The 14404-nt window shown below is 40.9% G+C and overlaps 1 protein-coding gene across 5 annotated transcripts in view; it reads right to left on the reverse strand.

Annotated features, from left to right (window-relative positions):
• Cep112 (centrosomal protein 112kDa) overlaps positions 1 to 14404 on the reverse strand; it is a 517700-nt gene that overhangs the window by 110747 nt on the left and 392549 nt on the right. For all 5 annotated transcript variants that reach the window (XM_005402141.2, XM_005402139.2, XM_013503230.1 and 2 more), the window contains one exon: positions 5130 to 5192. In XM_005402141.2, coding sequence (XP_005402198.1) covers positions 5130 to 5192 — 63 coding nt within the window. The remainder of the gene's footprint in view (positions 1 to 5129; positions 5193 to 14404) is intronic.

The raw sequence follows: 14404 nt of genomic DNA on the forward strand, positions 1-14404 counted from the left end.
CTAGTTAGTTATCTTTCTTGAACTCAGGGTTTTCAATTAGTATTTGGTGAAAAACCAAATCACAGAATCATGTGATAATAAATTGAAACTATGTGGAGTATCCCAAAAGCCAAGGCCTACTGGCGTATTGGTTATTACTACTGATGTAAAAATAGCATCCTTACAATAACATATGGAGTATGTATGCTCTTGGAAGTACACAAACTAGATGTAACAAAGCTTAACACTTCGAACTTGTAAATAATCAAGTAATATGGTAAGTGTGCAATGATACAACACAGAACAGCATTAAGTTAAAACTAAATGCAAACTAGGACTTCCTACTACGAGTGGAACAATTCATTTACTGAGAATAGAACAGTGTTCATATGTTTTCTGCATTCTGGTTAAGTGTTTCCATTCTGGCATCAATCCAATTAATGCTCATAGTGTTTTCGTTAAGTAGGAAAGGTTAAATTCTTATGGTCAATGTTAAAATCTTAAGCACAGAATAATCAATTCCCAGTCACAGAGCCAGAGGAGGTAGAGATAAGAAAGAACCAGTCTTCTTTGGCCTAAAATATAAATTCAAGATTGATATTTTATAAGAACACAGAGCCAAACAGGACAAAATAACAATATTTAAGTGTTTCAAAATGAATAAACCATAATGCTGTAGGTGTCGGTGTAATTCTAGAGCATGTGTGTTTAGTTCTAAACAATTTTTATCACATGTAAATTCATATATCCCCAACTAGTCATGCAATCTATTCTTAAAGTACAAAATAATCTTTCCCCTAGAAAAAAAACCTAGGAATGAGATTAGCATAACTGACCAAAGACTGATGTTAAAAAAATATTTGGGAGTATTTTAAATGGTCACAAGGGCCTGAAACAGGTACAGCTCTCATTTTCAGAAAATTAGGGCAATAGTACACAAAAAAGAAGTAAATGCAGATTTTGGAAAGAATTACAAGAGAAGTCCGGGATGTTCTGAGGAGGGCATGCTTGCTTTTGCATGGAAAATGAAACCTTACCTTTTTTGGGGGAATAATGAGATTCCTATGGGGAAAATAATGAGAGCATATTTGGAAATCTATTTTTAAAACTTTAAAGGTGACATAAGGGAATGTCAAAACACTGCAGGTAAAATACCTTGGCTAGACAATTTGCAAACAGAGAGGCAGCAAAAATAAGAATGACTTTTTTTTTTTTTTTTTCAAAAACAAGATTTAATATTTACTTGCAGACTGGGAAATAGTCATAGGAATCAGATTAACACATATGCCTTGGGTAGGGAACAAAGTGTGGATCTTTAGGTTTGTTCATTGTGGATGTAGAGTATAAGAAAATAGATTATTATAAGGAGTATCAGAAGCAATATTAGAGCAGGCATATGATCAGCACTCCATTTAAGGAATTGGACTATAATCATGGTAAATAAGAGAAAAAAATCATCTCCTGTAAAGGTATATTGAGGTAATCTAGCCTTTTCACACGATAGTAATGTAAAGTTTCTGAGAAAAATGAAAGTGAATACACACAATCATAAACAAATCTTCCAATTTTGATTAAAAAATTTCACCACTCAACCAAATGTTTACCTCCTATTAGCTTCAGAGAAAAAAGTGAATTAGAGCATTCTCATATAGGTATCGAAAATTATTGGTAATTTTGGCAAACCAAGAGCTTTTTTTTTTTTTTCCAGTACTGGGAATTTAACTCATGAACTTGTGGTTGCCAGGCAGATGTTGTGCTGCTGAGCTAAATTCCTGGCCTCCCAAGAGCTATTTTGGACTGATAGTGTACTTAACTTGTGAAAATAATAATGGTAATATCTGTAACAAACACTTTACATAAATGTTAGGAGTCTTATGTGAGGACTTCAGAAGAACAGATACTAAAGGTTAAATTTCATTTTTAACTCATTCCATTGTTTTTAAGATTGTAGTATAGCTTGAGATTTTTCTAAAACGTTTAAAAATGCAATGGATAAGCCGAGCAATACTTAGGAAGGTTAGCGGAACGCTGAAAGCCCTCATCAAGTAAGGGAGACAGTGGCTCCTCACTGCCCGTCTTTCTTGGTGGCCTTTGGCGAGTGACATGAAGTTGAGAAGAGTGGAGTATGGGGCATATTCCTGCCCGAGTAAAAACCTGTACCAGGCAGAGAAGCCAGCATGAAGCAGGAGAACCACATCTTTCAGTAGTGGGTGGGTTCTGGGTGGCATCCCAGCTTTGGTCCTTTCTACATTTTCAACTACGCATGTTCCTGTAAAATGGTATTACCTTTCTTTGAAAAATGATTGCTAGGTGACTAAGGGAAGTAGAGAAACTGCATCAAAAGGTAAGTTTAACATAATTAGCTGAAACGAACAAATGTGCAATTGGGATGGGAATGACTTCTGGGAGTGTGTCCGCAGATGATGCAAAGATTGCCCTCACGGTGATGATGAGGAGCTCAGAGGGACACCGTCCTCAGATGTGCCCAGGCTTTAGTACATGGTCTGCTGGTCGGAACGGTGTGGCAAAATCTTCAAGATTCAGTAACTTCCTTTGGAAGAGGGAAATATTTAAAGTATTTTCCAAATTTGACCTCATGCCTTCCTAAGTGCCAATGCATGCATCACTAGTGCATTCATTTTATTCCTTTTTATTTTGAGAGAGGAATTTTTTAAAAAAACTGATAGAGCACAAGTTTGCTTCTGGCATTCTCATCAGTTGGATGAGACAGGGGTTAAGAGATTCCAGCAAACTAGCACTTAAAAGCAGAAAAAGTCAATCCATGGTTCTGTTTGTTAATGTTCATGTAAAAATAATCTGTTTCTCAAAACTGATTTGCAGTATAGATTAATGTTGTGCAAATGCCCCTTAAAGGTTATAAATACCTACAGATAATACATAGAAATATTTATAGGTATTCAGGAGTCAGAAACAAAATATTATCAATGTAAGGTTATCATCCTTTTAGGAGGACAGCCTAGCTTTCATTATGTTTCTGTACTCTTTTTAGGAATTTTTTATCTTGTACTAGCCTTCCATTTGCGAAATGATAGTTACAGTGTATGATAGTTGTTATGGTTGTTTTTACACCTCCTTCTCCTCATGTCTCTACCTGGGAAAGAAAATAGCAACCCTATGCATCTTCACATTTGGCAGAGAGATTTTATTAGTTCTTGAATAATTTCTGCTTTCTTCCTAACCTTTTAAAATTCTTCCCTCCTTCCTTCCTATCTCTACTGCAACTTTTGTACTGCTACTAAAATTACTAACCGCTTTAGTATGTACTAGGTAGTGTACTAAACACATCTTCAGCACTGTTTTACTGAATAGTTAAAACTACCTTGTGAGGTAAGTACTGCTCTCTAATTTGAAAAGTGAAGAAACCGAATTCCAACGAGGGCAGGTAAAGTGGCTCAAGGTCATGTAAGTGGTAGGACTGGTATTCAAAGCCAGGTCTGCGGACTCCAAAGGTTAGGCTTTTCTCTCTACTAACTTACATTTAATTTGCTTTAATGTCATCTAATCATGCATTCCTTCAGATAAACTTAAGTAGTCCTATTTACACTCTCATTATTCAAGCATTTTTATTAGCTATCTTATTATATCTTACTCTCAGCCTGACTCTCCCATTGAACATAGAGCAAAATAAGCAAGGATGTACATGTGTGCCAGCTGGAGATTTCTCATCTTGTAGTTTAAACTTTAATTTTGGGAGTAGTAAGATTTCCTCTGACTGTAAGAGTCTTTTCAGTGGATTAAAAAGGACATTTATGTGATCACCATCTCTTACGTAGGGCTGGGGATTTACCTCAGCGGCACAGTGCCTGCCTGGCAAGCGCAACGTCATGAGTTCGATCCCCAGTACTGGAAAAAAACCAAAAAAACAAAAACAAAAAAAACACCAAGAAACCATCTCTTATATAAACATGTACGACTCTTCATTTAGACAAACTGTTTAAACTTTCCTAGTGGGATCAAAATGATATAACAAGCACATTTTAAAAATAGTTATAGAATTGACATTCCCTGACAACTATCGCCAAAGTTTAATGTATAAAAAAATGTAAGGGGTTGGGCCAGACTTCCAATGTCAAGGTTCAGAATTTCCACTTTGAAGTCAGATCGAGGCTGACTCGCGGCTTAGTCATTTGTGAACTTCCGTGATCTAATCTCTCTGAGTCTCACTTTTCTCCACTGGAGAAATGGGAAGAATGACAGTTCCAAACCTAGAGCTACTGTGAATGAAGACTGAATGAATCAACAGACTTAGTTCCATAAGTGTTAAGTGTTGTTATTATTTTGTGGTGTGGTTGGTCATAATATGTGCTAACATGAACTGATACACACATTTCAGCTTACTCCACATACCACTGACTACATATAAAGATACTAAGATTTAAAAATCATGAGATGTGAAGCTTACAAAACTAAATGGCTTAATTTATCCATCTGCAGAATGAAAATAAGTCATCCTTGTTTGTTCTAGGATTATTCACACAACTAAGGAATGCTTGAGGTCCCCCAAACGATACTGTTGGACAACATTATAACTATTTATGCGGAAAAAAGTACTCTGAGCTCATACTTCAAGAGACAAGCATTCCAATATTGGTCTTCCTCACAGTAAACAAAACTATAGTGAACAACACAGACAACAAGATACAGATATGGGAGCTTAATTCTTCTTCCTCCCAAAAGAAGTCAGCAGCTGAGCTGCCCACTTAATCACAGAATTGTCACCTTGAAGTATGTTGACTCAACGTACTTCAGTAGCCTTTAGGTGCAGCGAAGTGGAATGCTGCAAGGAGGCCCAGATGGTATCAAACTGCTTATATCACAAACGTATCTTCTGCCCCTGTGAAATGGGTTTCAGTCTGGGCTTGTTCAAATGCACAGGCTGGTTTTACAACATCTGAGTTTGTGTGTGTGTGTGTGTGTGTGTGTGTGTGTGTGTGTTGTTTAAATGGTTCAATATTCCTAATTCTTCTTGATTTTTTAAAATAAGACTGAAATATTAAAAAGCATATTTTATTTATTTATACATCCATCAAAAATATACTAACTCCTATGAGAAACAGAGAAGAATTTAATTCTGAAGCCAAAGGCTCTGATGTGTCCGATTCATTTCTGTTGCTTTTGCTGCTTCTTACCTGCGAAGACTTGGCAAGCTTCTGGGTGTATTCCTTCTCGATCTCCTTCAGCTTGCTGTTGGCCTGAAAAACACACGGACACGAACACACACAGAGTGACCTGTGAGCTTGGTATCTCTTCCACATGCCGATCACTAGGCAGCTGGGACACCCGCCAGCAGCACCGCCCTTCTGGGGCAGCCAGAAAACCACAGGGCTTGTCTTTGATCTGGTGCCAACTATTCATCACTTAAACAGAAAAAAAAAAAATCTCTCCTGCCAATTATTAGACAAACACAAGACTTCTGTGGATAGAAAGAGAAAGCGAGGAGAGAGGCAGAAATAGAAAGAGTCACAGCAGGTAAAGGAAGGAGAAGAAAGGAGAAGCAGAGGGCAGGAGAAACTTCGAGAAAGAGAGGACGGGAAATTAGAGGCGAAGGAGGAAAAGAGTGTGATAAATTTAACAAGCTTTCATTTTGGTTTAAAAATAAAAGAACTGGGTGCTTCTGGGCAAAGGCAGATATGAGCATTTTAGAGTCACTCAGCAGAGTTGAGCCCTCGCTCTGCCTCACACAGCTATCTTTTGAAGTGGCAAGTATAATCTAAATAAAGCAATTGTATGTCCCCAAACAGGGGCGACTTTTCCCAAACAAGTCTACTTGCTTGGAACGTATTTCCTGTCACTCAAGTTCCGATCCTTTGGCTGTGACCCGCTTTCTGCTCTTTGGAAGTGCTTGGGATCTTCACTCTCCCCTTTGTGCACAGGAAGGGCTCAGAGACCTGCGCCAGAAGAGGCCTTTTTGTGTCCATCACGGGGGCTTCTGTCCTTCATCTCTGGGAGAAGTTCGGTCACTGGTCTCATAACTGCCTTGCATCTGTCAGCCTTCCCTCACCCGCTCTCTGATAGTTGTACCTTTTCGGTTCACGTTCTTTCCTTTTTTCTTTCTTTCTTGGTACCGGGGATTGAACTCAGGATCTTGCGCTTGCCAGGCAGGTGCCTGTTATCTTTTTGTCTCTACTTTCCATTCCTTTGTCCTTTTTGTTTCCCTTAGGGTTTCTTCAGGTTTTACTTTGAAACTTTCTACTGGATCTTAAAAAAAATTCTTCTCCTATATTCATAATTTCTAAAGGATCCTTTTTTGTTCTCTGAACAGCGTCACACACACCCTCATTTTTACAAATGAAAAAAACCTGAGGCACAGAGAGGTTATGCAACCTGCCAGCATCACACAGCTTGGAAGAGAGCCCCGACTCGGCCCGTCACACATGGCCTGGCTGCAGTGCACGGTACCCCTGCAGGTAGAGCACAGCGCAGAACGGCTGCCCCACAGAGCAGAACGCATATGCTTTATTCCTCCTGAGAGATTTTTTTCAATACCGGGGATTAAACTCAGGGTCTTCACACTGCCACACTGTGGTGCATCCTCAGCCCTTTTCACTTTTTGTGTTGAAATAAGGTCTCATTAAGTTACTAAATTGTGCAGGCTGGGCTCAAACTTAAAATCGTCCTGCCTCAGCTTCCCAGAGTGCTGGGATTATAGGTGTGTGTCACCATTCCTAGCTATTTTTTTCCTGGTGCCAGGGATTGAGCCCAGGACATTTGCAATGAGCTATACCCTCAGTCCTTTTATGGATTATAGTAACTAATTAATTTGGTGCAAGGTCTTGCTAAGCAACTAAACTACCCAGGCTAGGGTTGAATTTGAGATCTACCTGCCTCAGCCTCTGGGAGTGCTGGGATTATAGGTATTCCCATTATGCCTGGCCCTCCTTATGAGGTTATTAATGTCATACAAAATTTTTTCTGCTTACTAGTGTGTATTTTTTTCTGTTCTTTTTATATTTGACAGCCTGTTTTGGTCTTTGTCTTTCAGTTTAGCTTCTTTCCTTATCATTTCGCTGTCCTTTCTAGTTCAAAGGGAGGCCATCTAAAGCTGACCAGAATGTGCTTGGATGTGTACGGGCTGTGGGTGGAGGAGGTCCCCACAGGGTGGCACAAGGGCGCCTGGCCTCTCCCGTGCCAGGCCCTGCTGGGGCTTTCTTCTTGGGCCAGCGTGCCCACCGCCACGTCCTCCAATGTACTGCCTGTTGGCAAGGGTCTGGCTCCGGTGCTTTCGGAAGGGCGCCAAAGCCTGTCTTCATTTCTGTCCTCAGCCATGCCCAAGTCCCTGTCTCAGGCCACTTTTCCAGAGGGCAAACGTGGGGCAAGGGAGAGGGCAGCCGTAGGATTAGCTGTACCTTCTGACTGCTCCTTACGCAGACTTCCACCCTCATCCCCCGGTTCCCCACGCCCTGTCCTTCCTACTCCCTAACCCAACTGGAAGGATCTTGCAGTTCCTAACCGGCATCCTCTAGACTCCCATTCTCTGAGAAAATGTTTGCGCTTTGGAAGACTGAGATCCGCTAAGTCCATCTCAGGCGAAGATTCTTCTCAAGGTCAAAAAGGCTGGTGATTTTGTGTATGCACTATTGTCTCCCTGCTTGTTCCCTTTGTGAAAATTATACTGTAAAAATATTGATGCCTGGGTCCCATCTTGAGGTTCTGATGTCATTCATCTAAGGTACAGTCCAGGCGCTGCAGTTTAAAAAATCTTGGAAGCTATTTCTAATGTTCACCCAAGGTTAAAAAATCATTTTTCGTGTCATTTTCAATTGGATTTCTTCCATTTTAATGGGAGTTCCTCAGGCAGTGGAGATAAACAGGCAAGTCCTGTCCATTCTATTAAACTGGCAGCAAATGCTTTCTTCATTCGGACAGCACCGCGGGCCGAGGAGGCGGCCCTCTCCGGGCTATGGTATGCAGCGCGAAGGCTGAACTGGTAATTGCTGGCTAACTTTCTGTCGCTCCCACTCGACTGTGAGATCCTAGAAGGCAGCTGTGGCTCCTGACACAGGGCTTGCTGCATTAATGTTTGCCTAACGAGGGAAATTATATCTTACAACCCTCTTCCTTTTCCATCACCTAAGCCCACCCCCCTGAAGTAATCCTTCCATAAACATGTGTCTCATGAACTTAAGTTTCAAAGCAATTCTTCAGAATTTGTCCCATAAACCTCCACGTCTATAATCTCAATGAACACAGGGTAGTTTTGCTTTTTCCAGAGTAAAGAGGGCATGTAACTACTGCTATTTTTTAAAGTAAGCTGTCAGACCCCACTCCAGCTCTGTGATGAATAAGGCCACTCTCCATTATGAAGTTAGGGCCACTCTCAACCTCTTGAGGTTTTTTGGTCTTGGTTCACATTCCGTCAATGTTATTTATCACAAAATGCTTGATGAAGTATTTGTTGCTTTTAAAATAAACTCTTACAGAGCTCTTACCATGTGCCAAGCGCTGTTCTTAGTATTTTAAAAATATTTACCCACTAGAAAATCTAAAAACAATGTCATAAAGATTACTTTTCCCTGAAGCACTTGGCATCAGAGGTGCGAGTTAGTGTGGGAAGGCCTCAGTCTCTGATGCAGCCACTCTACAGGAGCTGTGGCAGCCAGCACTGGAATTTCACAAACCTAACCAGTTTCTTTACAGCTAAATGTCCAATCCACTCATCCACTCTTGGATAATAATACTGAACAAAACAGACAAAGATCTCTTTCTGCCTTTCCAGAACTTCTAGCCAAGAGAGTGAAAAATAATTTCCAAAAGTAATATTTTGCATGGCGTGATTGCCATAAAGATAAAGCAGGCACAGAAGATAGGAAGTAATGAAAAGCAGTGGGTATTTTATAATTTTTCAAAATATACAAGTTCTAGAAGGCCTCTAGACTCCCGTTCTCCACGAAAATGTTTGCACTTTGAAAGACTGAGATCTTGAGAGGGTTAGATATGAACAAAAACCTGTAGAAGGGGAAGAAGTTATGAAATACACTCAAGGGAAATACATTCCAGGCAGAAGAACAGTCAGTGCAAAGGCCCTGAGGCACAGGCATGCATGGATAGTGCAGACAGCAGTGTGGTTGGATCAGTGAGTAATGACTCCCTCAGAAAAGACACATTCTGAGGAAGGAGGAGGCAGCTCGGTAAGAATTTGGCTTTTAATGTGAGTAAATGGGGAGACAACGAAGGGTTTCATTACAGAAGAAGCACATACTCAAGACTTAGGTGCCAATAGGATCATTCTAGCGTTTGGGGGGTAAGATTCAAGGAAAGAAGCCAGTTAGGCTACTGTAAATCACCCAGGACGGCAACAGAGAAGGTGGGGAGAACCGCTCAGATTTTGAGAAAAACTTGAAAGTGGAACGGACTGGGTGTGCAGCATGATAGGAAGACATGAGTTCAGAAGGACTTTGGGAGTTCTGTCCTAAGCAGCCAGAAAAATGAGGCTGCCCCTGCCTGCCATGGGAAAACTGGGGGTGGAAAACGTTTTGGGAGGAAGATCACTTTTGGATACATCAAGTCCAGAGATAGCTGTGAAACATCCATTGCAGAGGTTTGTGGGTACTAAAGTGTTGGGTTTAGGGGAGAAATGGAGATTAGAAGTATAAACTCCAAGGCCAGCAGTATTTATGCCTGAAACCAGATGAGATTCCCCACACTAGGTGTGCAGCAAAACAAGAGACTTAGGTATACGAAGCCCTGGGCCTACACACGCTCAGAGCTGGGGAAATGAGGAGGGAAGTTACAGGCGTAACAGCCAGAGAGATCGGGTATGACACGGAGTCCTGAGCCATGTGAAGGACTGTGGCCAGGGGCCGGTGCACTGCGCCAGATACGACGGACAGGCCGCAGAAAGACAGACTACCCATGGCCGCACGGGTCTGGTAACATGGGGACAAAGATGAAATAAATTCTGATGCACTAGGAGAGGTGAACGCTGGACAGGGCAGGGGTTCAAGACAAAGAGAAGGGAGCCGTGGAGTAGAATAGACTATAGATTGCTTAGAATTTTATCAGGAAGGGGAGGAGAGTAGGGGTGGGGGTTGCAGGAGAAGTGGGCAATGGAGGGCTGGTCTGCTTTGCTGTGTTTTTGCTTTGTTTTTGTTTGGTAAGATCAGAGGACTCATCGCATGTCTGTAGGTTCTTGGGATTTAACAGTAGAGAGGTAACAATAAATAGTGCTAGAGATTTACTGAACACAGGCCTTTGAATGAAGGACATGTATCATGGAGTAAACCCCCACCACCCATTCATAGGTTGGAGCCCTGACCTTCAATGTGGCTGTATTAGGAGACAGGTCCTTTAGAGATATAATTAAGGTTAGCTGAGGTCACAGGGTCAGCCTAACTCAGAAGGACTGGGGTTATTATAAGGGGAGGAAAAGATACCAGATCCCTCTCTCTCCTTTTTCCCTCCACCCCTCCGTCTGTCCTTCCCTCTCTTCTGCTTTTGCGCGCACACAGAAAAAAGGCCATCCTCAAGTCTGCAAGAGGCCTTCCTGGGAAGCAACCCAACGCCACTTTGACTTCTGCCTCTGAACCTCCAGAACTGTGAGTATACACTTCTGTTGTTCCAGCCACCCAGTCTGGGGTGTTCTGTTCTGACAGCCGGAGCAGAGGAATACAAGGCGGGATCTTCAGCACCAGTGCAGGAGATGGCCTTTGCTGAGGAATGCAGGCAAAGGGTCCCCAGGAACAGTGGAGAGACATTCTGTTTGCTTCTGTGTTCTCCAAGGAGCAGCAGGAATGAGTCACTGGCTGTGTGTGAGAGTGACAGGCTGCTGTGTGAGGCTGCTGGTGGGTGTGCGCAGGGAGCAGAAGGAAGTAACCGTGTGGGCCGGAAAGGGGAGGACTGGGAAATGAGTGGTCCCAGGGTTACGGAAAGCTTTAGGGCCCACTTGAAATGACCAATGTTGAACTTAACATGAGGGGCTGGGGATTTAGCTCAGTGGCACAGCGCCTGTCTGGCAAGCGCAATGTCCTGAGTTCGATTCCCGGTACCGGGGGGAAAAAAAAAAAGAAAAAGAACTTGAAATGAGTCTACTTTGTAACATTTAAACACCTCTACAACTTGCTAACAGCTAAACGCAATAGCCTTAGCACTTCGGAGACTGATGAGAGTAACTGAAGAAATGAAAGTGTCAACCTTTAAAGTTTCTACTGTTTATTTGAAAGTAAGTCATTTTTGCCCACATTTCTGAACATCTCTTAAACTAAAAACTCTGGTTTAGAATGGCTGAAAATTCATACTTAACTTATCGTGCAAATTGCCCCTAAAACATTTTCTGAATACACTGTACTTTTACTCTGAGGGTGGCACTGAGTGTACATTTCTTTTCCATACATAAAACTAAATTAGCATGAGCTACTTTAAAAGCCTTATTTCTTTTATTTTAAAGAGAATAATTAAAAAAAGGAACAAGAGCAAAATACCAACAACACAGACAAAAACAAAACAAAGCAAAAACAATAAAAAGGATGCAGGGTTTCAGAACGAAATGACAGGAATTAACAGTGGCTGTTATATCACATATTGTTATCTTCAAGGAAGTTGCTCAGATTACCAGATGTGAGAATGCACGGTTGATCAAACCACTGAAGGGAATAAAAAATTAAAAAAAAAATTAGAAATGATACAGAGTTTCACTAGACAAGATGGTAGGAGTTCGCCAACGGTTGTTATATTGCATATTGTTGTCTTCAAATTAGTTGTTCAGATTTAAAAGCCCTATTTCTATAGCTACCCTTTTTCTATATAGACACAATTTTCACATCATCCCAGCTGCAAGGCCTGAAGAGGTGAAAAGTAACGGAAGGGAAGAAAGATCGCAATTTTGAAGGGAGGCGAGTGTTTTGCAGCAGTGGTGTCGCAGTAGTGTCACTGCTGTGCTCCTGTCCGGCTCTTCCTTGGGGCTTTCCTTGATGGTCAGCGAAGTCCTTCTCCCTCCCACCCCTCTCTGCTTTTGTAGGGAGCCTTCCTTAGGTCATTCTTCCCCCGTGGAAAATCAAATTCCTATCAAAACTGTAGGTGTAAAATCCAACTGAAAAGAAGAAAAACCAAACAATTTTCACAGAGGCATCAATAATTTCACATGCTACCCTTTTTCTTGATGGGTACTGTGCATTACGCCATAATTTTTAAAAAAGTTCTCTAGTCCTAATGTTCCATTTTCTATCAGTAATGGTTAAAGTTCAGGGATTCGTGACTTCCAGGGACAAAATCAAGCTTGTTCTCTAAAATATTTATACTTGGGGCAAGACCAGATCTCAGGAAGGGATACCTCTTTAAAATATAATAGCATATGTTTACAAACAAAATGCTTGCTTTTGGGATGAAAGCAAGGCTGGATACTAGAGTCTGGGACGCGGAGTAAAGCTCAGGTCATTACGCAGTACTTCGGTGTGTATCCATTTGAATCCTCTTGAAAGACAGAATACAGTTATGGCTAGCTTGGCAAAACCACACCATTCTATCAGAAATAATATTCAGATAATTCATAATGAATACTTACATTTAATTTAATTTAAAATTTTTACAGAACATTTACGCTTGAAAAACGGTAAAAAATAACCTCAAAATAAAGGTGCAAATTGTGAAGCATTAAGATTTATGATCTCCACTTTGGCCATGGTAGAGTAACTACGATTATATTTTATTTGTCACAGTAAACAGAAAGCGTGTCAAGATTTTGGGTTTTTTTTTTGTTTTTTTTTTTCCCGGTACCAGGAATTGAACTCCCGACCTCACACTTTCCAGGCAGGTGCTGTGCCGCTGAGCTAAATCCCCAGCCCCGTGTCAAGATTTTGGAAAACCTGTTTGAGGACACCGGACAACAGGAAACACAGGAAGGTAAACACAAACAAACTAATGAGGTAAGCTCTCTTTCAGTTCTTTGATTCTTTTCACCGGAGTTTTGCGGTTTACCTCATAAATGTGATGCATAGTTTATTAGGTTTGAACCTAAGTATTTAATTTTGTTAATGCTAATGTAAATGGTGTTGTGTTTTTAATTTAAACTGCCACTTGTTCATTGCCTGTATATAGGAGAGCAATTGATTTTTGTCTTTAACCCTGCTGCAATCTTGCTATTATTGCTTATTAGTTCCAGGAGAGTGTCAGTTCTTTTGGAGTCTCTATGTGGATGATTGTCATCTGCAAACAAAGTTCCATTTCTTCCCAATCTGTATCATTAATTGTTTTTCTTTTGTATTACATTAGGAAAGACTTCCAATATGATATTGGAAAGGAGTGGGGCAAAGCTGGGCACCTCAGCGCACACCTGTAATCCAAGCACTTGGGAGGCTGAGGCAGGAGATTGCAGGTTCAAGGCCTGGCCAGCATGACCCCACCTCAAAAAAAAAAAAAAAAAAACAAAAAAAAAAAAAAAAAAAAAAAAAAAGTGAAAGAAAGTGAGAGACGCAGGGAACATCCTATCCTTGTTCCTACTCTGAGAAGGAAAGCTTCTAGTTTCTCACCATTAAGTAAAATGTTAGCTCTAGGGTTCATGCAGATGTTTTTCTACCAAGTACAGGAAGTTCCCTTTTATTCCTAGTTTGCTGAGATTTTTTTTTCATGAGTTGGTATTGGAGCTTGTTAAACGCTTTTCTGCATCTATTGCTATGATTATGTGATTTGTCTTCTTTAGCCTGTTGATGTGATAGATTAATTGATTCTCAAATGCTGACCAGTCCTGCCTACCTAAGATAAATCCCACCTAGTTATGGTACTTAAATCTTTTAGCACTTTATTGGATTCAGCTTGCTAATTGTTTTTTTTTTTTGAGGATTTTTGCATCTATGTTGATGAGAAGAGATTGTTTTATTCTCCTAAACACGTCTAGTTTTGGTATTGGGGCACTGGAAGAGAAGAGTAGGAAGTAGTCCCTCTGCTTCAGTCCTTTGAAAGAGATTACAGAGGGTTAGTACCATTTCTTTTTGAAATATTTGGTAGAACTCACCAGTGAATCCTTGTCAGTCTGGTGTTTCCTGCTTGGTAAAGGTAATTGAGTCAATTTCTTTAATAGACATAGGCCTAGTCAGATTTTCTATTTTTCTTTGTAAACACATTCCATCTGTTTACTGATGTATAGAAAGGTGTTACTGGTCTCCTGAGATCATGCATCTGACAGAGTTAGGGTGACAGCTGTCTTCCACGATCCTCAGCTCTTCTTATTCAACCTCATCTCCCATTATTACACGTGTAATTTTCATAGATGGGGTTCTTCGGGAGCAAGGTTAAAGGGTAGGAGATTTTGGAGATTCTAGATTTCTGTCAAGACTTCAGGACTGTTCTGAAGATGGAGCTCTCCTTAAACTAGCCCTGATGAGTCGTAGATCTGTCTTGAGAACATTGTATCTTGGGGTGTGTGTGATGACATCTTCAGCCTTCCATGAACATCCAGAATACTATATCATTTCTA

Source organism: Chinchilla lanigera, unplaced genomic scaffold, assembly GCF_000276665.1.
Source record: "Chinchilla lanigera isolate Chin_1 unplaced genomic scaffold, ChiLan1.0 scaffold00077, whole genome shotgun sequence".
NCBI lineage: Eukaryota > Metazoa > Chordata > Mammalia > Rodentia > Chinchillidae > Chinchilla > Chinchilla lanigera.